Source organism: Equus quagga, chromosome 18 (genome assembly GCF_021613505.1).
Source record: "Equus quagga isolate Etosha38 chromosome 18, UCLA_HA_Equagga_1.0, whole genome shotgun sequence".
Taxonomy (NCBI): domain Eukaryota; kingdom Metazoa; phylum Chordata; class Mammalia; order Perissodactyla; family Equidae; genus Equus; species Equus quagga.
In genome coordinates, this window is record NC_060284.1 from 27,066,481 (window position 1) to 27,092,165 (window position 25,685).

General features: G+C 37.6%; 1 protein-coding gene across 5 annotated transcripts in view; it reads left to right on the forward strand.

Annotated features, from left to right (window-relative positions):
- The window catches only part of RPAP2 (RNA polymerase II associated protein 2), a 72,124-nt gene that overhangs the window by 35,338 nt on the left and 11,101 nt on the right, over nt 1–25,685 (forward strand). For 3 of the 5 annotated variants that reach the window (XM_046645748.1, XM_046645750.1, XM_046645751.1), the window contains one exon: nt 4,347–4,415. In XM_046645748.1, the coding sequence (XP_046501704.1) occupies nt 4,347–4,415 (69 nt within the window). Of the gene's footprint in view, nt 1–4,346; nt 4,416–8,856; nt 8,910–14,353; nt 14,481–25,685 lie in introns of those variants that run through there. The other 2 variants (XR_006886056.1, XM_046645749.1) reach the window with 2 other exon arrangements.

Genomic DNA, 25,685 nt, shown 5'->3' on the forward strand with positions numbered 1-25,685 from the left:
TCAGACAGGGAACAGCAAGTACAAAGGCTCTGAAACAGGAACAGGCCTGGTGTGTTCACAGAATATTAAGGATGCTGGTGAGGCTGGAGAAATGAACAGAGGCAAAGGTACACAAAGATATGGTCAGAGAAGTACGGAGCAGAGAGTGAGTATGGTAGAGATTATATAGGCCTTATAGCCATGATCATCATTCTACTTTTACTCTGAGTGAGATGGAGAGCAGTTGGTGGATTCTGAACAGAGGAGTGACAGGATTTGATACATATTTTTAACAGCATCACTCTGGCTGCTGATTTGAGAATTTCAATAGATGGGCAGAGGCAGGAAGACCATTTAGAATGCTGTTTTGATAATCTAGGCGAGAAATGATGTGGACCAAGGTGAAAGCAGTGGAGATAATAAGACGTGATCAGATTCTCTTTTGAAGATAGAATCATCAGGATTTGATGACTGGTTGGACATGAGATGACATGAAAAGTGTCAAGGTTAACCACAAGATTTTTGGCCTGAGCAGCTGGATTCTGGAGGGATTGAGCAGCCATTTACTCAGCTGGAGCTATCTGCGGGAGGACCCAGTTTTGGGGGGAAGATGAGCTCAATTTGGGCCGTACTAAGTTGTGAGGTGCCTATTAGACATTCAAATGGAAATGTTAAGTAGACCATTAGATATAGAAGTCTGGATTTCAAGGAAGAGGTCCAGGCTAGAGATAATAAATTTGAGGGTTGTCAGCACATGGTTATCTAATGTTTAAAGCTATGAGAGTAAATGATAACGTGAAAGGAATGAGCATATATAGAGGAGATGAGAGACCCAAGGGCAGAGGCCCTGGGCCAATCCAAAACTAAAAGATCTGAGAAGGAGTGCCAGTGATAGGGAGGGAAATCAGGCAAGTGGAAACCAGGTGAAGAAAGGATTCCAAGGAGAAGGGAGTGATCAGCTGTCAAATGCTGCTGATAGATTGAGATGAGGACTGAGATGTCCTTTGGATTTGGCAACATGAACATTTTTTGTACATTTAATCCTCACAAAAACTGTCTATCTCTGAGGTAGATAGTACTCTTGTCCCTGTTTTACTAAATCAAAAAACAAAAAGTTCTACAGCTGTTGAATGTGTACAGGGTAAAACACTGCCAAGTGATGGATCTGAGTATTGAACCCATGTTTGTCAGACTCTTTAACCACTATCCTATACTTCCTTTCTATATCATCTAGACTTTAAATTTTGTAAAACATTTTAATGGTGGAAAAAATTCAGATTAATGTAAGAGATACACATATTCTCCATTCAGAATTAATAGATTTTAATATTTTGTAATATTTGATTCAGAAGTATATTTTTAAATTAAAAGAAGTAAAATGTTATAGGTTAATTCATTTGTTCAGAAAAAAATTAATTGAATGCCTACTGACTGTCAGGCACTTGTTCTGGGCACTTGGAATAAATAGGTGAGGAATACAAAGATCCCTGCCCTCAGGCAAGGGAAAACCAATCGTAAAGAATAATTAGGGGCCGGCCGGTGGCCGAGTGGTTAAGTTCGCAGGCTCTGCTTCGGCGGCCTGGGGTTTTGCCAGTTTGGATCCTGGGCATGGACATGGTACTGCTCATCAGGCCATGCTGAAGTGGCGTCCCACATAGCACAGCCAGAGGCACTCACAACTAGAATATACAACTACGTACTGGGGGGCTTTGAGGAGAAGAAGAAGGAGAAAAAAAAAAGGAAGATTGCCAACAGATGTTGGCTCAGGTGCCAATCTTTTAAAAATAATAATAGTTATATGTTAAAAGGTGATAAATGGTATGGGGGGGTGGAAATATATAGCAAGGTAAGGGAGTCAGGAATTTGGGGCCGGGAGGTGGAGAGAAGTTTCATTTTTTAATAGGGTGGTCCAGATAGGCCTTATTGCAAAGGTGACATAAGGAAACTTATCTGAGAAAGATGGTTTCAGGCAAATGGAATAGACAATGCAAAAGCCCTAAGACATGAAGTTCCCTTTGTTCCCTTTCCCAACCCCTTCTCCTTTCCTCCCCAGAAGGAACTGATACTGTGAATTTGATGTGTATCTTCCCAGCCTTTGTTTTAATACTTTTACTATATACACGTGTCCGTAAATAAGAGAGTATTGTCTGGCTTTTATTTATATAAATGATGTCATACTATACTTCTTTAATTCAAATTATGATGGGCAAAATATGTAAGTCTAGTTCATTCATTTTGACAGCCATTTAGTATTCTATAAAAATGCCACAATTTATTATTTTTTTCCTTTTACAATCAGTGTCACGTTAACTATCTTCACACACATTTCTTATGCATAAATGAGAGAGTTTGTTTGGGATTTATATCTAGAAGTGAAATAGCTGAGCTATTCATATGCATTTATTAGATATTGCCAAATTGTGGTTACTCGCATCAACAATGTGTTAAAAGTACTATTTCTTCATGTCCTCACCAACCCTTGGTATTGTTAGTCTTTTATTTTTGCCAATGTGATGGAGTGAATTATTGTTTTTATATTAATTTCCCAGATTACTGATGAGATTGAACTCCTTTTCCAGTGTTTACTAGCCATTCAGCTTTCCTCCTCTGTAAATTGCCTGTACATATCCTTTGCCCATTTATTTATGGCTGTTTTCTTTTTAAAAGACTATTTTTTTAGAGCGGTTTTAGGTTCATAGGAAGATTGAGAGAAAGGTACAGAGATTTCTCATATACTCTCTGCCCCCAGACATGCATAGCCTGCCCCATTATCAGCATCTCCCACCAGGATCATCACTGATGAACCTACACTGAGAACATAGTTATCACCCAGAGTCCATAATTTATGTTAGAGTTCACTTTTGGTGTTGTACAATTGATGGGGGTTTGGACAAATGTATAATGACATGTATCCATCATTATAGTATCATAGAGTATTTTCAGTGCCCTAAAAATCCTCTGTGCTCCATTGATCTTTTTACTGTCTCCATAGTTTTATTTTCTCCAGAATGTCACATAGTTGGAATCATACAGTATGTAGCCTTTTCAGAATGGCTTCTTTCACTTAAGTAATATGCATTTCAAGTACTTCCATGTCTTTTTGTGACTTGATAGCTCATTTCTTTTTAGCACTGAATAATATTCCATTGTCTAGATGTACTGCAGCTCATTTCTCCATTCACCTAGTAAAGGTAAAGGACATCTTGGTTGCTTCCAAGTTTTGGCAAATATGTATAGAGCTGCTGTAAACATCCATTTGCAGGTTTTTTTGTGGACATAAGTTTTCAGTTCCTTTGGATAAATATCAAGGAGCATGGTTTCTGGACTGTATGATAAGAATATTTTTAGTTTTGCAAGAAACCACCAAACTGTCTTCCAAAGTGGCTGTGCTATTTTGCATTCCCATCAGCAGTGAATGAGGGTTCCTGTTGCTCCACATCCTCACCAGCGTTTGGTTTTGCCAGTGTTCAGGATTTTGGACATTCTAATAGATGTATAGTAGTAGCTCATTGTTGTTTTAATTCACATTTCCCTGATGACATATAATGTGGAGCATCTTTTCATATGCTTATTTGTCGTTGGTTTGTCTTTGGTGAGGTGTCTGTTAAGGTCTTTGCCCCATTTTTTAATTGGGCTTTTGTTAAGTTTTAAGAGTTCTTTGTGTATTTTGCATAACAGCCCTTTATCAGATGTTATTGGCTGTTTTTTTTCTTATTGTCTTGTATCATTTTTTATTGCTTTCTAAATGCTTTCTGAGAAACTAAGATAACTACAATGTATTTCATTGTCATCAACTGCTGAGTGATAGAATTTACTTCTGATTTTTTAAAATTAACTTTTCTTGAATAAAGACCTAGTCTTACAATCTATTAAGTCAACTCTTATTTTTGTAAATTATGGATTATGACATCATTAACTTCCTGCTGCCAAACTAGCAAAAGGCAGAAAGGTACAAAAGATGAATTAAAATTAAAATCAGAAATTTCTTACCTTGTTAGCTTTAATAAAACATTTGATTAAGGGAAAACATAGAGGGTATGGTTATGGGGAGGTGTGTGTGTGTATATTTTAATAAACCATGCAATTTAGGTTTCCTGTATTGTTCCTGTATTCCCATCTTGTCTAAGAGTAATATTGTTATAAATGTATAAAAGTGGGGCTGAAGTACTTCCTTTTGAGATGGTCATTATCAGATAATATCAAACCACATTATTATACTATTGACTCTTTCCTATCAAATATAACAAGAATTAAAAAATGGTACTATTTGACACATGATGTCATAAATCTGATTCTATCTAAAAATAGGAGATTCATGTATTTAAATGTAACAATCTTTTGGTAAATTTTATCTTGCTGTCTTTCAGATTAACAAATAGAAATATTATACACAAACCTGCAGAGTGGACCTTAATTGCTGTGGTGTTGCTGTCATTGTAAGTACTCTTTCAGATTTTAACTCTATACTAAGTATGAAGAATTTTGATTAGGAATAAACAACGTTGTTGATTGATTTTGTAAACTTCCTTGGAAAATGTTGTACTATTTCCTGCCCTATTTTCCTTTCCTATATGGTAAAATAACTTTGACGTGAGGTGACATGCCATATTTTGATAAGCTATAATCATCCTTCTGAGGGCCTTTTTCTTCATAAATATTATTTGTTATCTTTTGAAAAAGAAGAACATCCCCATGTGGGATAGATACAAAATAATCCTTTGGTTTCACTTTTAGCCGTGTATTTTATTAACATTGACTGGGCTTCATTATTTTACATCTATTTTTATCAACAAAACTAATGCTATTTCATTTTTCTTCAATATATTTTATTTTTAGCAGCATCAGAAAATTTTTATTTTCCAAATTAATGTACATCTTTAAAATCAAACAGATTTAAAGGAACTGAAGTAGATACTTACTACACAAGTGTATATAAAACATTTAATACTCGTTTACCTTTTAAGAAATCACTAGTGGCTTCTAAGGCTGTCTTTCACTAGAGTTAAAACCATCTAGTAAGCGTAGTGTTTTTCAGCTTGAATTGAAAAAGGCATCTTTTGAGGAACATTCATTACTGCATTACTGTTGCTACTCGGTGCTTGTTAGGTCACTGAAGCCCATAGGACATCGAATACTTACTGGACACTCACAGGTCATGGCGTGTTATGAGCCAACCTCATAGCATCTCCAGCCCTGCATTCTCTTTCTTTGATATTACTTCAGGCTGACATGTTATTCTGGCTTCACTGTCCCAAGGAAGGCTGTGCTGGGAGGCATTAGAGTAGGCTTCAGTGAGCCAGCATCTGTGTCACCCAACCAGATACCACTCACATGATTCATTAAATCAGAACACAGAAAATAACTTTACTTGAATGCCCTGATATAAATTTTTTATCAACCATAAGAACAAATCTTTTGTCATTTCTACTATTCAGTGTTCCAGTTGAATTGGTAATTTGTGAAACAGATCTTATTAATTTTTTAGAACGTTCTTTCCATTTTATGAAATTTGTAAATATTTTGGTCACTGGCAAAAAAAATATCAGTATCTCTGCTCACCCACCATATCCTATGCCTGCTAATAAACCCTCATAGATAACTGTTTAAGTGTACTTCTGCAATTCATTATACTAAAGGGGAAGTAACTTTTTTGGTTGACAAGTCAGAGGCCTAAGCCCAGCAGTAATCTCAGAATCTTGCTTTCTAAGCCAATAGCTGGAAGTATTATCTTAATGAGCAGCTGCTTACTGAGGACACATGTTAGGTCCTACTTGTTTTTGTATCAAACTCTTGCCACATCTTCTCCAAAATGTATAGCAAGGAACAAAAAAAGTATAGAAAATGACATAGTAAAGGCTACCATTAAAATTTCATATGATTATTCCATACAAAAATAAACTTCTAGCATTTGATTTGAATAGAGGAACCATGTGGCACAAAATACCAAAAGCTTTGCTGGTCCTTTCATGCACTGTTTGACTTCCCTAACTTTGGATGTACTGTAGGGTCAGTGAGCCATAAAAATAGTAACTTAATTGATTTCAAGAAACAAACTGCTCACATCTTAGCTGTGTTGCATGTTTCACATGGTGCAGTCCATCTTGAGTTTGCAGCTGTAAACACTGTTTCCTTTTGTCCTTCGCCTTTAATCCTTCTCTTTCATTATTCCCTAACCCTCTGTACAGCTAGATATACCCATCTTTTCCCTGGTCCTTGGTGCTTTTGATCCCTGAACAACTAAAATCCTTTCCAGTTAGGGCCCTTTTGGCTTTTTAAAAAATCCTTGGTCACTATAGACACTAAATCAACTGGCACTTCCTTGGTTTTTGCCTTTCAAATCTTGCTCTCATAATTCTCTCTAACTTTTGCCATAGGCCATCCTTACAAGTTATCACTGATCTTTTCCATTCTGTATTTGCACATTCTGTATCTTCACCAGCTGAATAATCTCCTTATTCTGTGGTCATCAGCTTGTTCTAAGACTTCTTTCTTCTGCTCCCCTATTATTTTATTTCTTATTTCCTCTTTTCTCAGAAAGTCCCCTTTGGCTTTTCATGTTTCTACCCCCCAGGGAATCTATGGCTCAACGGATAGCGCCTTTCATTCTCAGCCTTGTCCTTTTATCACACTTTTAGAGTAAATATTACTATATGAGATAGGGGTAAAATTAAAATACATGTCCATCATGTTACAGCTAATTCCATTGACTTCCATAAAGTATAATTATACTTTAATTTATGTTCCCACCTCTCTTTCCTCCCACTTACAGTTCATAGTTACTTTTTAGAGAAGGCATTTTGTCATTAGGGAAAGAAAAAGCAGGCATGAGGGTCATTGTTGGATAAAGAGCCTTAAAGAGAGTCAAAAATATGGAGACTTTAGACATGCAAAGAGACACGCACATATAAAGACAAAGGAGGTCACACACTCACAGACATAGGAGGGCCTATGGCAAAAGTTAGTAACCCCACCATTCAGCCTTTTAATTTATTGCCACAGGATTGAACATAGCATACATGAGATTATCTTCCTTTTTTTTTTTTAATAATTATCCTATGATTCAGAAAATCTTCACATCTACTCTCAAATTTCCAATGGAATTTTTGTAGTCATTCCTTGTAGACATTTCTGGAATTCATGTTAAAAAGTGAACTTTATAGCTAGAGAAAAGTGTTTATAGCCAGGAAATAGATTCTGAATGGCAGTTGTAGTCACTGAGATGAGCACAATAAGATAATATACATTATTATTATAACAATGGTGCTATTCTTTCTATATGAATATTGCAGAGTTTTGTCATTACTAACATTTGTTTAATGCATGAAAGCTGTTTTCAAAATTCATCATGAGAACCACTTAGGAAAGGGTGCATATCCACATACAGAATTTTATTACTATATTGCTATACTGGCTCAAGTCTAACTCTTGTTAGAGGGAAAAATCAACATTTTAAGCAAAGTATGATAATCCAGGAGAAAGAAAGAAAGCTGGGTCTTGAATTTTCACATCTGTATTTAAAGTAAATCAGGGGTTTTCTGTAACAAGTCGTCTTTTCCTGGTAGCTTACCTTGTGCTTTCGCAGATGTATTGACATTAAAAAATTTGAACCACAACATGTAATTTATTAGTGTATACTGATCGAAATTTTATACTCATAAAATCTCAGAAAGAAATTGATCAAATTGAATTGGTACACTTAATGAAATGTACTTATATATAAAAATACATCATGACCCAGGGGCTGGCCCAGTGGCGCAGCAGTTAAGTTCGCATGTTCTGCTTTGGTGGCCCAGGATTCACCGGTTTGGATCCCGGGTGTGGACATGGTACTGCTTGGCAAGCCATGATGTGGTAGGTATCCCACATATAAAATAGAGCAAGATGGGCATGGATGTTAGCTCAGGGCCAGTCTTCCTCAGCAAAAAGAGGAAGATTGGCGGCAGATATTAGCTCAGGGCTAATCTTCCTCAAAAAAAAAAAAAAATCATGACTCATTCCCACTTCATTAAATTTCTCATCAATTCCATAGGACTGAAGGGCCACTGTGACTGGAACATTTATTGATTTTTGTTCTATGTATTCAGACCCTAAATCATTACCAAGAGCACACAGAAAGATCTTTTAAAGCAGAGCTTAAGCGGGATTCATTTATTTAACAATGAAGGAATTAATGTCCCCTTAGTCCTCTCATTTTTATTTAATAAACATTATAATTAACAAAGATTCTCAAGAACTCATTACACATAGAAGAACACCTGTAATAGTGATAATTGACCTTTTTTTTGTTTTTTAATAACTGATTAGAAATACTATCAGGTAACCTAGTAATTGGTGTTATTGCTTAAGCACTCAGTTTTAAGTTAATTTTATATCTTAGTTGAACTTTATCAGACTTTGCTCTTACATAGTATATGTTGAAATAATACAAAGTTGAATCTGATTTTCCCACATGCTCTAATAAGATATTAGGCTGTTCCACAGTCATGATGCATGATTTTTAATAAAAATGTGTGTAATATATATAGATAGTCTGCTATAAATATTTTAGTACCTATATACTCTATTATATAATGTTTGTTAATGTATTTATATATTTTGATGTGTTTATATACCAAATTAGAAAACACAATAATTAATTAAAGTGCATTTTATGATACCCCCTCATAGTATATCATATATTTGTTTTTATATTCCTCATAGTTCTCATCTTACCCTTATACAGGAAAACAGAAACTGAAGAATCACTTTTCATCATGGTCACAGTATTCAGAATAGTTTCTTTGAGAAAATTTTGACTGGTATTTTGAGACTTTATAACCATAGGACACCTCCCTCAGCTCAGTCCGTTGTCTCCCTTCACTCTTCCTTTCCTCTTAGGCTTCCCAGTCTTCTTTGACCTCTGTCATTATACTTGAGCCTGTAACACAAGAGTGGACTGTGCAGATGCTGACCTAAAGCTGAGAAATCTAGGGTAAGGTCCAGACCAAGGCTGGCAGCCAAAGAGAAGCCATATAGAAAGCTATCAAGAAGCAGATTGACAGGCCCAAGTTCCTTTGCGTGCCGCCCACATGCAAGAAATGGGAATCAGTTTCCTCAATGACTTCTTGTATTTAAAATGTAACTTTTTCACCCAAGTTTACTATGGAACCTTTGTACGTAGGCCACTACTTTGTATTATGATGATCTATGGTTAATTACAACATAGGAGTCGAGTGTCTCTAAGTGGGTAGCCAGGGAGAGAGAGATGTGTTGTGATCCATGGGAATGATTTGGTTATCTAGTGAAGGAGATGAATACTTCCTTTGTATTGCTTAGAAAGAATAGAGTAGAAAGCGACTTGTGGTAGTCTAACATGGATACATGCTATTCCTAGTTTTATGCCCTTGATGTTCTCTAATGGAAAGCTTTCAAGATCATCTCGAAAAATGTCTGCTTTCATTTTATTTATCTGAACTGTCTGTTTCCAGTGAACTGTGGCCCACTTCCTAGGCAGAGACCATGCAATAGTTTATTCCCCCTAAAAGCTTTGAGTGTTCCCATCGTTAAGGGAGTAGCATGTAAGTCCTGGGAAATGGTATTTAAACAAGCTCGACTTGACCATGATCACTAAACAAAAGCCATCACTGGACATGGGCAGCCACTTTAGGTAACCATCATACAGATAGATACCGGGGAGAGTCACTTCCCTAGGGTACCAGACATGAATGGAAAGATGTGACTAAGGCTTTTTGCCTCAGCAGGTTGTTTTTGTAGCCCACCCATAACTAATTTCCTTAGAGAAATTTGTGAGCATACCATGAAAAATGAAGAGATGGTTCCTTAGAAATGTATTGGTTCTCAGAAGTATCTCAAAGCCTGTCTCCTAATATTCCCAATTTAGTTCTGAGTATTTGAGACCATAATAGAAGATAATTGAAAAATTTTTTATATTTACTTGAATTTTTTTAATTGAGATATAACTCATATAACATAAAATTCACCATTCAAAAGTGTACAGTTCACTGGTTTTTAGTATATTCACTGTGTTGTGTAACTATCACCACTATCTAATTCCAGAATATTTCCGTCACCCAAAAAGAAACTTCATATCTATTAGCTTAGTCCCAGTTTCCCCTTCCCCATCCCCTGGCAGCCACTAATCTACTTTCTGTCTCTATGGATTTACCTGTTCTGAACATTTCATATGAATGGAATCATATAATATATGGCCTTTGTGTTTGGTTTCTCTCACTTAATGTTTTCAAGGTTCATCCATGTCATAGCATGTGACAGTACTTCATTCCTTTTATGGCTGAGTAATATTCCCTTATGTGGATATACACCTTTTTATTCATTCATCAGTGGATGGACATTTGGGTTGTTTCCATGTTTTGGCAATTATGAACATATGTGTACAAGTCTTTGTGTGAGCATATGTTTTCAGTTCTCTTGGATATATATCTAGGAGTGGAATTACTGGGTCATATGGAACTGTATTTTAACCTTTTGAGGAACTCCTAAACTGTTTTCCACAGTGGCTATATTGTTTTATTATTTTTTCAGGTTTTTTTAAAATTGAGGTAAAATTAATATGTAACATTATATAAGTTTCAGATGTACAATATTATAACTCAGTATTTGTGTACACTACAAAGTGATCACCACCATAAGTCTAGTTACCATCCGTCACCATACAGTTGACTCCCTTCACCCTTTTGCCCACCCCTAACCCCCTTCCCCTCTGTTCCACCAGTCTGTTCTCTGTATCTATGAGTTTGTTTTGTTTCGTTTGTTCATTTGTTTTGTTTTTTAGATTTCACATATAAATGAAGTAATATGGTGTCTGACTTATTTCACTTAGCATAATACCCTCAAGGTCCATCCATGTTGTCAAAAATGGCAAGATTTCCCTCTTTTCTATGGCTGCATAATATCCCATTGTATGTATGTGTGTAAAGATATGTATAAACACACACATGCCATCTTCTTTATCCATTCATCCATCACTGGATACTTAGGTTGTTTCCATATCTTGGCTCTTTTAAATAATGCTGCAGTGAACATAGGGGTGCATATATCTTTTCAAATTATTGTTTTCGTATTTTTCAGATAGATACTTAGAAGTGGAATAGCTCAATTGTAGGGTAGTTCTATTTTTAATTTCTTGAGGAATCTCCATACACTTTTTCCATAGTGACTGCCCCAGTTTACACTCTCACCAACAGTGTATAAGGGTTCCCTTTTCTCCACATCCTCACCAAAACTTATGTCTTGTCTTTTGATAATAGTCATTTTAGCAGGTGTGAAGTGATATCTCTTTGTGGTTTTGATCTGCATTTCCCTGATAATTGGTGATGTTGAACATCTTTTCATGTGCCTGTTGGCCATCTGTATGTCTTCTTTGAAAAAATGTCTGTTCATATCCTCTGCCCACTTTTTAATTGGATTGTTTATTTGTTGTTGAGTTGTCTGAGCTCTCTATATATTTTGGATATTAACTCCTTATCGGATATATGATTTGCAAATTCTTCTCCCATTCAGTAAATTGCCTTTTCATTTTGTTGATGGTTTCCTTTGCTGAGCAGAAGCTTTTTAGTTTGATGTAGTCCCATTTGTTTATTTTTGCTTTTGTTTCCCCTGCCTTTGGAGTCAGATCCAAAAAAAATATCACTAAGACCAATGTCAGAGAGCTTATAGCCCATGTTTTCCTCTAGGAATTTCATGGTTTCAGGTCTTAGAACCAAGTCTTCAATCCATTTTGAGTTAAGTTTTGTGTATGGTATAAGATGGTGGTTTAGTTTCCTTCTTTTGCATGTGGCTGTCCATTTTTCCCAGCACTGTTTATTAAAGAGACTGTCCTTTCCCCATTGCATATTCTTGGCTCCTTTGTCAAAAATTAATTGACCGTATATGTATGAGTTTATTTCTGGGCTCTCTATTCTGTTCCATTGATCTGCATGTCTGTTTTTATGCCACTATCATACTGCTTTGATTACTGTAGCTTTGTAATATAGTTTGAAATCAGGGAGTGTTATGCCTCCAGCTTTGTTCTTTTTCTCAAGATTGTGTTGGGTATTTGGGGTCTTTGTGGTTCCATTGGCAACACTGTTTTAAATTTCCACTGGCACTTTTTGAGGGCTCCGTAGATTGAATTTCCAAGGTCATCTCTTCTTGCCTCATACCCTATAGTCATTTTAGAAGCTTAGATTTGCGGTTTTCCAAAACTTAAATATGCCTATTCTAATTGATTTTAGACCTTCGTGGACTTGTAACATCAATTCATTATGTCCTAGGAATTTCTACCACATATGCAAAATGAGTATCTGTGAATGCTACCCCCATCCCCCAAAAAAGATGCTAGTGTTGAATATGAGACCATATAAATTAAATGTCTGAACCTTAACTTGTGGTACTTATTTTGAATTCCTCAGTATCTATAAAGTTCCTCCTTTTGTTTTTTCACTTGTGCAAATCTTGGATTTGTTTATCTTATGATGTTTACTATCACAGTGCCTTTGTCATTGTGAAGTTTATTTACCTATTTACTGAGGATTAAACAGTAATTAGATTGTTTCTAGCCCCCCATGCTTATTGCTGAAAGTTTATATAGGAAAAATATAATATATTTTAATTGAAGCAACTTTACCTCCAGCCAGCAGGTCTATGTGGGAATCTAGATATTTTCTAAAGAAAAACTAATGCTTGTTTAAATTTTTAACCAAAGCCTACTTTCTTCAGTGATTTTTTTTTTTTTTTTTTTTTTACTGAGGAAGATTGGCCCTGAGCTAACATCTGTGCCAGTCTTCCTCTATTTTGTATGTGAGACACCACCACAGCATGGCTTGATGAGCAGTGTAAAGGTGTGCACCTGGGATCCAAACCTGTGAACCCCAGGACACCAAAAGGCAAACTTAACTACTATGCCACTGGGCTGGCCCCTCTACAATGATTTTTTACCTCAGAATTTTCCATATTTTTGGCAATTGTATAATGTTAGTTTTTTTATCCATAAGTAGCTGAGAATCCCCAACCTCAGGCCACAATACATGTTAAAGTCACCAAGGGTCCTCAGCAAAAAGATGTGCTCTCCAGCTTTCCCATCCCAAGCAGCAGCAGTGGTGGCAGTGATGACGACAGTAGTAAGCAGCACTTGGCCCTTGCCAGTCACAGCCTCAACTTGAAAAGTCAGTCTCCATGTCTGCTTGTGACATCTTCACATCCTGACTAAGCTCACTGAGAGGACAGACCAAGGGAGGCTAGGAAACGTGAGACTTAAGGGCACAGTTATCCCCAGCCTCAGGGCTCTGCACTGTGAGGGTGATCATCACTGTGTGTGGACACCGCTGGTTGGTTCCATTTCAACCTTAAAGCATTGAAAAAAAGTTGGAGCCACCATTCTGAGATAATTGTTACAGAGCAACTATTATGAAGAAAAGCTTTTCCGACACTCATCAGCAAAGCTGCTCTGTAGATCTGTCACAAACAGGATTTAGATATAAAGTTTTAAAGTCGCTACAGCCCAGCCCTTTAAATAAACCTGTGTATAATATTTCACTACAAAGTGAGTTACAAAGAACTTGTTTCTTTTGAATTAGAAATATCAATGGACAGCATCACTGCTTCCTTATTAATAGGTAATCCTAAAGCATTAAATGCAAACATTATCAGGGCATAAACCATCTGTTATAAGAAAAACATTTTATTTTATTTGGCTATCATAGTCTTTTATAATCAAAGTTTTTATCTCAGTTTTCTAGATTATAGTTCTGAAATAGAAAGCCTGTAATGTCATTACTTCTTTGTGGTATGTTCTTCTTGTCTACTTTCTTTATTTTTCTTAGAAGTCCTTAATAGTAATAGCCTCACATGCCTCTTGATTTTTCAAATTTTGGGACTTTTGCTTTGTGCCTAGCATAAAGTTAAATGCAGTTTAAATTTATGTAAATAATTTTTATTAAGACAAGAGTCTCTTAACACCCTAAATTCAGTCTCATTCTGGATTATATCCTGTTTTTTCCCTTTGCACAAGTTTCTTAACCTCATTGTGCATTATTCTGCTTGTTGGCGGTGTGAGGGGTTGGACTAAAATCCAAGTTAAATCAAATTCTACTATGACATGTTCTAAGTAAGAAACTATTCTAATGCAGTTTGTCAAAGGCTGCTGAAAGAGACAATGAAGAGGAGTGTATTTAGCATAGGGAACAATTTATTTTTGGTAACAGAGAGCCGTGGTAACACTGCCCAAGTGTTACTACTTTGTTAGGTCTCTTAGTAAGCCTGGCAAAGAAATGCGTTGAATGATATGGCTAGTCCTTCTGTGGAAAGATTACAGAGTACACACTTAAGTAAGTGGGAAGAACAGCCCCAAGGTTCCTTTACTCTCTTTCTACTCCAGACTTAGTTGACATTCTGTTGCTCTCCACATCAAAGAGAAGGAACCTGCCCTGGAAACAAAAGAAAACAGTGGAGTGTTTTAGCACCTCAGCATTATACTAAAGATGGTGAAGAGCAAAATGAAATGTGTAAGTTGATTTTGTTTAATGTAAAAACACATTTAAAATGCTTTTTTGCTTATAAAATCCTCACTACAACCCTGGGCCTTTTTTCCCCCTTCCACTTTATTGTATACGTTTTATTGTGGGAATAAGTCTTATCAATGAATAGGGACATCTTGAAAGCTGTTACTTTATGTCAGAGTCTCTGATTCTTTGTTCGGATCACATTAAAGGAATTTTTTTTTTTTTAGCTGAGGAAGATTCACCCTGAGCTAACATCTGTTGCCAATCTTCCTCTTTTTGTGTGTGTGTGTGCATGAGCTGCCGCCACAGCATGGCTGCTAACAGGCAAGTGGTGTAGGTCCATCCCCGGAACTGAACCAGGCTGCCGAAGCAGAGCACACCAAACTTAACCACTAGGCCACCAGGGCTGGCCCCAGGAAATTTTTGAAAGTAGTTCTAGAATAATGTTTTCCTTTTTTACTTCCTCCTTTTTTTCTTTCTTTGATGAAAAGATCCCAAGTATTCATTGATAAAACTTCTATGAACTAGGTCTGGTGAAGTAGCGTGGGTCTCTTCTCTGAGATAGTACCACCTGATTGTTAGCTAAAGGATTAATAAGTATGTTATTTGTAGCCCTGATGTTTCTTCTCAAGAGTTTGTTTGGACTTTTTTATGTCTTTCATATCATGCCACAAAAGCCAGCATAAGTAGAGCCCACGGATACCAGAAAAGGAGATGAAATCCACACTTAGCTATAGCATCATAACTATAAATCAGTGTAGAAGCCAGCATTACACAGTGACGGGAAAGTTTTCAAATACTAGAAATCTGACTTGAAAAGTAGCCAACAAATGTTTATTGAGCAGGTGCTCTGGGTAAGACTGTGTCTCAGGCCCTGTGAGGGTACAAAGGTTAAAGCCCCTGCTCCAACACTTTGCAGCCTACTGGGGGTTGAGGAAAGGGGGAATCAACATTTGTAAAGGTAACTACAATAAAAAGTGGAATGTATTAAATGCCAAAAAAGAAGCACAAACTATTGCGGCGGTTCAAAGAAGCAAAAGATCTTGACTGGGAAGATCAAAAAGTTTCACAGAAGTGGAATTTGTGATGGGCCCAAAAGGTAGAAAGGGTTTCAAGAAATAGAAATGAAAGGATGAGGGCATTCTAAGAAGTACCTATAGCATGAAACAAGCAAAAAGAAGAGATGTAGTGAAGAGTACAAGATAACTGGAAAGAGGCTGGGAAGTTGGGTCTGTTGTCGAGATAGATCCTTTAATGCAGGTAAACTTGTTGCAGTGGACATTGCAGGTCATCTCAGTTTTGAGTAGACAGTGCCTCATGACGGCTGTGCTTTAGGGAGATGAGTCTTGCAGAGATCTGTAGTCAGCGCTGATCCTGTCTTCCACCTTGCACCAGTCTTTCAAAGGCTTCCAATTGCTCTTAAAGAAAAATCTCTTATTGTGACCTGCATGGCCCAGTGTGATCCAGCCCCTTCTTCTCCAGCCTCACCTCACACCACCCTACCTTATTCTCCCCATTCCTGCCACTCTGACCTTTCAGCCCTGCTCGTCGTGCTCTCTCTCACCATACCACACAGGTATTCCCTATCCAGAATGTTCCTCCCTCCCCTCTTCCTTTGGCTAGTTCCCCTTCATCTTTCAGAACTTGAGGAAGTAATTCTTCCTCAAGAACCTTTTCCTGACTTCCCTGACTAGATCAAATATCTTTGTAAATAGGCCTTCATACCGTGTACTTATCTTTCCTAGCACTGGTCCTGTCTTTATTTTTATATTTAATTATATGATTACTTGATTAATCAACTTGAAGATTTTAGGGGCTGTTTCTGTCTGATCTTACTCATCATTATATACCCAGCACTTAGCATTGTGCCTAGAGCATCACAGATTTACAGTAAATACTTGGGAGTGAATGAATGAATGAATGATTGAAATTAATTAGGAAGTATCATTTCTTGCTCTTTGTTGATTCCTTCCCTGCTGCCTAGAACTGCTTATTCATCTTTAAAGTTTAAAAGACCAAACAGAAAAAACAAACACACCTGTCCTTTGTCCTTAACCTCCCTGACCCCTCAGACTATCATCCATTCACTTACCAAACTTCTTGAAGAGCTAGTCTGCTCTCAGTGATTGTAGTGCTTTTCATTAATCCCTTGCATTCTGGCTCTTGCCCACACCATTTATGAAATTGAGTTTTTCAAAGCCCCCACTAATAACAGCTTAGTTAACCAAAGAGCACCAAGGCCGTGAACTAAAATGATTACACTGAAAATGAAAAGGGAGAGACCGATGATGAGACATTATAGCTGCAGAATCTATAGGATTCCGCCATTGAGGGGAGGAGGAGGAGTGAGTGTCAGGCATGATTTCACAGTATGAAGAAGGATGACTGGGAAAATACTGGTGCCTTTATGGAAGTGGTAGGAGGAACTAACTGAAAGAGATGATGTGTTGGGTTTAATACCTGTTCGACAAGCAGAGACTATTCCTGTTCAGTTTAAGGTTCAGGCAGATTATCCAGTGAGGCGGTTCCTTAGTGGGTAGTTGAAAATGTAGAACTGGAGCTGAAGAATGGTGAGGAAAATCAGAGACCAAGATTTTGGAACCAGCATTGGGACGAGTGAGATCGCAGAGGTGGAAGGTGTTAAATGCATAGTCGAAATGAAATAGAACCTGTGGAACAGCCGCATCCACGCCAGGGACACCTGAGAAATACAGAGAAAGCAGAAAGAGGGGGAAAACAGATATTTTTTGAACATCAACTGTGCAAACACCGTGCTAGAGTCTTGACATACATCATTTCATTTGGTTCTCACAATTCAGTGAGGTCAGTGGTGGTGTCCCACTTCTCAGAGGAAGAAACAAACTCTGGAAAGACAAGCACTTTGTCAAGCTCACGGCTGGGATTCAGACTCATACCTATCTGACTTCAGAATGTGTGCACAGTGTAACTCAGAAAGGTATGTGTACAGCAGAGCACTGTCGAGGAATCCTGAGGGGGTTTGAGGTTCAGGAAAGAGGTGGTAACTACCTTCTGAGAACCAGGTAGTTTTCCTCTGCTGAACAAGGACAAGGACTAAAAAAGCCTGTGGTTTTGGCAATTAGGTGGTTGTGGGTGACCTTCAAGAAAGCGGTTTCCATAGAATGATAGGAGTGGAGATCAGATTGCAAGGGCTGCTCTACTAGACAGTTGTGAAGACGCTAGACGTAGCAAATGTTGATGACTCTTCATATGGTTGGCAGAAGAGGAGAGGAGGGAGGGATTATAAGCCATAGGACCTGATAAATCTGCAGAAGACTTCTCAGGGTAGTGGAGGCTTTGAGCGTGTTGGTAGCAGAGGGGAAGGCAATGTTAGACAGGCAGAGTGGGAATACTAAAAAGACAGGGCAACTGAGGGGATGGGGCCCATGAAGAAACTGGGAATGTCCTCAAAGGCGTATTTGCCTGTTACTTTTTCTTCCCTAACCCCTGTCACCTACCTCCCTTTCCCACGTGTTTCTCTCTCTTTGCCTTGAATGTCAGTGTTATTGGTAACATTTTGCCTCCTGTACTTAATTTCAAAAGTGAATGAACCAAACCTTTTATATTTCTCCTTCCAAAAATGCGTATTAGTAGTATTGTTTCATTACTTGCTCTGATTGTTTCTTACCTGCCTCTACCACATGTCGGTGATCTGCCCCCCAGGAGAATCAATTCAGGACGGTGTTTCTAAGCTTGACCGATACAGCCACTATGTTTAATTCTGGTGACTTTCTTTTTAATATTGATGATTTTCACATTCCCTGCCTTCTCATCTTTCATGACACACAAATCAGTCTTAGGGACATATACATGTACTTCACCAAAATATGTATATATTTTATGTATATACACATCTTTTATATATATATATATGTGTGTATATGTATGTAATATAAACTTTCTACAAGAGAGTAAGAGACTTTCCATTAATCCAAAACTTGTGTTTGGACAATGTGTAAACAGTACTAAACCAGCAAAGATGTCTACAGTAAGTAAGGTGAATTTGAAACTGTTTTCTTACCAAAACAGTCTCCATGCAGCCAAGGACATTGTCTAGGGTACTTTTGTCTCCCTAGTTGCAAGCACTCGATTTGGCACTTAGTAAGCACTCGGTGAACATTTGTAGAATAAATCAAATGAATGAATGGACAAGAAAAACTTGGATAAATTGTTGATGTTATGGACTTCAACATAGAATTGGGAGCACTGATAAAAATTGCATTGCACAGGAAAAAACAAAAATAGTTGTTTACTATTATGAATGAAAAGAAGGACAGTGACCCTGTATCTCTGTAATGATTCATATTTTCCAGGGTGGGTATAATCTGATAAGAAGGTGACCATTTAACCTAAAAAGAATTGCTACTTTTAACCAAATCTAGCATGGCTTTTTTCGCAAATAGATTTTTATAAAATCTTTAATAAAATTAATGAAAAACAAAGCTAGATGTCAATGTGAGATTATCTTTTAGCTCATATAATTATAAAATTAGTGAACATTGTAATTTTTTTATGTTTCTTTGATTTAAAAACGTTATTCCAAATACTGCTTTTCTCTTATATTTTATGGACTTACTCTTTTGTCTTCTGTGGACTGTTACATAGAAGAATTGGTAATAGGGCAGTTAGTCACCAGGTATGTAGATTTGGCACTAAATCCTTTATTTACCTGATGCATCACAGACACAATTCTGGAGAATTCTTTAAATGTTTTACGTGTTGATATTTGTTCGTTGAATTGGAAGCATTTATCAAATATTAATGGGTCCTAATGGAAAATTTCACTCTAGAGGCAAACTCTTCCTTTAACTAGTTTACTAAATGCGTTTTATTAACTAGTCTTGCAAACTTGAGTGGAAGTTATAAGGAGAAAAAGATTCCCAGGTGCATTGAGTGCATGTTAAATGCAAGATCCTAATCGCCCAGTGTGTTTTTTCTCTGTTCTCTTTAAACACTTCCATTTAGATTGTGTGTTGTAGAGACTTAACACCTTTTGAATATTCTCCCTGCTTCTGACTTTTCTCATTCTGATAGTACTAGTTAACAGGAAAGTCATATGGGTCTTGGAGGCAAAATTCAAATCTTCCATTTTACTCCTTGTTTAAATATTTTTACAGAGCTTTAGAGCAGATTATAAAGGCCGAAGGGTAAAACCAGGCTTGGTATTACCTAGTTCTCACTATTGCTGTTTGTGTTGCCCTGCTATCCATTTTGAATGAGGCGTTTGAGAGGTGGCTGTTTGCCATTTTAGTGCAGCTCAGGTGTACTCTGGCTTAAAAGATAGGGCATATCAAAATACACAAGTCTTAATACTGAACATTTCAGTGGAGCAAAAGCACATGGGAAGCTGCCACCGCTGCTGGTGAACACTGCCATTTCTGTGGAGGTGAAATCACATTACAGTAACTGGATTGCCCATACTATTTTCAGTTTCATTTATTTACTGATTTTCTTTCCAGTGAGTTTTTCAGGCCCCATATTATGATCCTGTTCATCAAATGGAGGTTTTTAATCCCAGTGAGTGACAAATCAGCTGTACTGCAAAAATGTTTAGTAAGAATAAAGCAACCACCAGGTTACAGCTGGTATTCCTGTGGTTTCAGAGCAGAGAAAAATGTTGCTCATCTGAAACCTAAGACTTACACAACTTTCACGTGCTCCAAAAATCCTAAAACTATAAAACTAAATGCCACTAATTCTCTGTAGCTAAGTGATACATTGAGATAGATGGTTATACATTGAAAGTAGGAATAAAAATATGTACTCTTTCCCCAAGGAAAGAAAAATAGACATTTAGGGGGCCAGCCCCGTGGCTGAGTGGCTAAGTTTGCGCTCTCTGCTCCGGCGGCCCTCTGGTTCAGATCCTTGGCGCGGACATGGCACTGCTCATCAGGCCACGTTGAGGCGGCGTCCCACATACTACAACTGGAAGCACCCACAACTAAAATATACAACTATATACTGAGGGAATTTGGGGAGAAAAAGCACAAAGAAAAAAAGGAAGCTTGGCAGCAGTTGTTAGCTCAGGTGCCAATCTTTTAAAAAAAAAAAGGAAAATAGACATTTGGGGAAAAAAACTTTTCATATAATTTGAAGGAATATATGAATCCCCTATATCCCAGGTTAACATGAGGAAGTGGAGTTGGCAAATGTAGGTTTCTCTTTTGAAGAATTTGATGATAAGGGTAGGAGGAGATTGAACAGTAACAATATATTTTGGATAAGAGAGACTTAAGCATATTTGTAGGGTATGGAGAAGGAGCCAGTAAAGAAAAATAAAATGAACATGGTGTGGGGGGTTAGATATACATGATGGAACAGGGTCCCAGAGGAGGCAGAAAGAAATAGGATCATGGTCAGAGGCAGGAATAGCTTTAACAGGAGAGAAGTACTCCATCTTCTGAGACATGAAGAAAATAAACGAAGAATAATGTGGTTATAGATAAATTTTTAAGTAGAAGGGAGTGATTTTTAAATCATGCCTGACCATTTCATTTTTCAATGAAGTAGGATATAAAGTTGTGTTCTAAGAGTAAAGAGATGACTGTCGTGTAGAGAGTGAAAATAGTGGTAACACAGCAGTCGTTGAGGAGATCTGGAAAAGGAGCTAATCAAGGGCCAGAGAAGATTGACAAGTGACACCACATGCCCAGATGAGGCCAGAGATCATGGATTTGTAGTGGTATCGATCTGCAAAGTTCCCTTCTTCCTCCCACTCCCGTACCCCCAGTAGTGTTCAGCCATCCTGTTGTGGGTGTGGAGAAAGTAGCCTTGACCTCAGGTTGTAGTTTTGATGAATAGGAAAGCTAAGAGAAGGATGCAAGTGATTCAGAAGAGATTAATTCAAGAAATTAGGACAAATATAACTGGCAAAGGATAATGGAATTATCTTAGGAAGAAAATTGGTTATCCCATTCAAATATTTGTATCCCTCTCCCCAAAGTTGTATCTTCAACTCTGACATCTCTCCTATGTTGCAGACCAAAAAAAAAAAAGTATCTATGTATTTATTTTTTATGCTGGGTATATCCATTTGATATACCTTCAGGTAATTCAAACTCTCAGATCTGAGATTGAGCTCACCTTCCCCTTCAAATAGTCCCTATTTCTTTTGGTGGTATTTCCATTTCCCTAATTACCCAGAATTAAAATCTGACTTGTCTTTGGTGCTTCTCTTGTCCTTTTCCCCCATATCTAATCAGTTGCTAAGTCCTGCCTCTGTAACTTCTCTTATAAAATTGTTCTTCTCCTTTCCCACTGTTCCTAACCCACCTCCGGCCTTCATTACTTGCCTAGACTGCTGCACTTACAGCTTTCCTAAACAGGTCTCCTTGCCGTGTGTCTCTTCCCTCAACCAGTCCATACTTCCTCCAGCTATAAGAATAATCTCACTAAAGCTTAACGCTGATCAGGGCACACCTTTGTTCAGAAACCTAGTGACACCCCAGTTCCTACCATGTAATTTTGCTTGAAATTCAAGGCCCTTCTAAAGAGGCCCCAACCTGCCTGTCCAATGTATTTCTCTTTTGTGTCCTTACCTTGTGACCACTGACTGTTTGCCCCTACAAGTATCTTTGTTAGCACTGTGAACTCTGTTTAGAATGCCTTTCCTTTCCATATTTGTCTGTTGTAGTCTTCAAGGCCTAGTTCAAATGTTGCTACTGCTTAGAACCCTTTCTTAACCCCCCAGAGGTAGAAATAATATCCTCCTGGTATAAATTTCCTGTAGAGGAGACCTTTCTTTTGGACCGTATTATCTTCTGCTCTGTTACATAGGCATTTATGTAAAGATCTCATTTCCTTTGCTATTCAGTATACACTAACAGTGTAGTTAACAAGTATAACAAATGATCAGAATTGCACAATTTATTGAATTCAAAAATTTAACAGTGGCTCTCAACACTGGTTGTACATTAGAATCACATAGGGAGCTTTTAAAAAATACTAATACCTGATTTAAAGATTTTGATTCATTGGTCTAGGGTCGGGCCTGGACATAGGTAGTTTTTAGTTCCCTCAAGTGATTGTAATTTGTGCAGACAGAATTGAGAACCACTGTTCTTCTATTGCAATTGTCAGTGTGCTAGGTAGAGATATGCTAAATCAGTTGATTCAGCTATGTCTGCCAGGATTTGCTTGCTTAGAGGCGCTTCTTAGCTTTCTTGTAAAGTCTCCATTAGTTGATGATGTTGGAAGGTGCTTCTTGGCTGTCACAGAGAAAAGATGAATTAGAAACAATAGAATTGTCAGTTTTCATTAGCATATTTTATTTTGTAGTGGCAGATTTCAAAAATTATTTGAAGTGCATATGCAAGTGGGCCTTTGAAATCATAAGGTCTACTCAGTTCTTAAAATGAATCAGATGTGAGTTTGTGTGGTATAGTGGTTAGAAGTGTAGACTAGTGGGAGTGCTGCTGGGGTTGTTTGCTCATCTCTTAGTGACTATGTGACCTTAAGAAAGTCACTTGAGCCTCACCTTGGAGTTAACACTTGCTGCAGCTTCACAGAAGGGTTGAAGATCAACAAGTCTGTTTCATAAAGAAAAAATTATTTTTACAAACTTGGAAATCACTGTAGCTTCTTATGTTTAACTCAGTGATTGAAATCCTGCCACAAAGGGAACACCTGGGAAAAAGAACCTGCGTTGTTCAAAGGAAGTGAATTCATTTGCTCCAATTTAGAAAACCACCGACCACCCATTTTAAAGTATCTGAATTATAAATTCAGCTCTGACCTCGTGGCATTTGTTTCCTTGTCAATTGTAAAGCTATGTTTACTCTTTCCTTAAAAACAACATGAGCAGCGGCTTAGAAAAGTGCCATGAAGTAATTACCTCTGCGTATGGCCCAGTCTGTGTTATTTTGTGGAAAAAGAAAACCTCTTCCAGAAGGTGGCTTTTTTGGTTCTTTCTCTGTGCCCTAGTGGCTACTGTGTTACTTTGGGGAGCTAGCCAGGGGCCACAGATTAATTACTTGCATGCCGAGGAGCCGTGAATATACAGATTAAGTTCCTTTTGAAGGTTTATATTAGAATTTTTTTAACATCTGAGAGAGGCATTTTGCAAAGTGTCTTGGGTTTGTGTGAGCCCTCAAAGTTCTGAATATAGATGACATTTTGACCCACTGTCTTACTTACTGGTCACAGCTCTCCTTTGTTTCAGTTTTGAGTGTATGTTTGTGCAGACGGAGGCATTCTGGTTTAATCCTTTATCGTTCAGCACTTGTTCACGTAGAGAAGGAGGGACAATCCCAAACTCATTTTTTTGAAGAAGACAAAACATGGGTAAAGTGACAGTTGTTGCGGCCACGTAGGAAGAAATTAATTAAGCTTGCTAGATAAGCAAGATCCCTTTGTGATAAAGGTGTCCGTTTTTAGCACTGTTCTTAATCAGCATGACCCTGGATAAGTCCCTTACCGGGTACAAAGCCTTCAGCTCTCAAGAGGAAGCCAGCTGGATAGGCTGAGACTAAATGTCACTTGGGGAAATCAGGTGGTACAGCCTCATAACAGAAGACCATGCAGTAAAACCTTGCCTTTCAGAGCCTTCGTTTACCCAGGCCATTCTTAATAAAGTTGCCTCATCTTCCCAGAAGACTTTTGTTTTTGTTTGATTCTAAGCTCCCACAGTGTCAGGTATTATAATATCTGTTCTGTTTTTATTGGTAAAGTGACAAGCACACTGTCTGTGCATGTGAACATGAAAAGTATTTCTGTTTAACAGAAATACTCCTCTTACCTTCTTCCCAGCCCTAACTTCGAAGGATGAGAGAGTGTTAAAAAAATTTCTTTTAAGCCCACCGTTATCTTTTAGCAGTTTCTGCATGTTCATCACCTTGATGCCTGGTAATCAGCAGAACAGGTTCCCTACTGCAACAGAACTCTGTATGAACCTAGTAATTTCTCAAATCTGATAGGTACAGAAAAGTGTGTGGCTTTTCACTTCCTGTCCCTTCCTCCAACCCCAAACCATAGAGAAGCATGCTTTCTGGTGACATTTATTCACACAGACATTCTCAGAGCTCTTTCTTTCCTTAAGATTATGCTGAGTATGAGGGTGTTGTTCAGTGTCATTTTATACCAGCCTACCAGTTTGATTCTGTGAATTTGGAAATCAGTGATAAATACTCAGGAAACTCCCTCTAAGAGTTATTGCTTCTCTTAGTTTTGAGGGTTAGGTTGTGGGATATCTGTGCTAGATCATTTCAGGCAAGCTGCATTTTATATTCCCCAGTGGGAAGGAGTGCAGTGAGCAAAGCAATAGAGACCACAGTCGGGAAGGCCATTTAAAATCCAAGTTCGGTACTGACTTACTGCATTACAGGAGATGGAAAACAGAGAGTTCCATCAGTTGTTTAGCTCCACTTGCTCAATAAACCACAACTTTAATTCTTTATATACCTTTCTCTGTTGTTAGGATACAAACCAGTGACTCAAAATTATAGGTAGCTTACTTCTGAGGCTTAATCAAGAGTTTGTACAGCTCTAAATCCTTGGCTATGAGGATTTATAAAAATGACACTTTTTAATTAAAAAATCTCTTTCTTGTTTCAGTTGTCAAACTTTGAAACTCCTCTTGCTACCGCGTATAATAATTCCTGTTAACCAGATGTTGTTTGATAGCTCAGTCATAACAAATGGAGGGTGCTTGTCCTAACGTGACTTGCATTCTCTCCTTTTGAAGTGTAGCATATGTGGAGCAGTCAGCTAAATAAAGGTCTTATCAATAAGATGCAGTTTGACACTTGGCTTTTTGCTTTTGTTGTCACGCCATTTACCATATGGTAAAGAACTAGTTATAGAAGGCCGCCTGTCTTTTCGGAATAGAGATTTGAATCAGCGACATGAGACGTTTCCCCTCTTGTTTGTGATTTCAACATTGCAAGTTATGTTGTTTTTTTCAAATTATATTCTCCAGCATATAGACTATTTGTGGTAAGCCATCCTTTTAGTGTCACCTTTAGAGGTTTTTATTCAGACTTAAAAGCACTTGAAGGAAATAAATTGAAACATAAAAATCTTTGGTTTTTACTCACTGCCAATCACATTTTCTATTATTTTAAAGGTATTTCCTATATAAAACACATTGTTAAATATCAACTGTGGTATATCATTGTTTTTTATTTAAGTAGAATTAGTTTTGGGCCCAGTTTATTGTGGTTTTGATATTCACTATTAGAAACTGCAGGACTG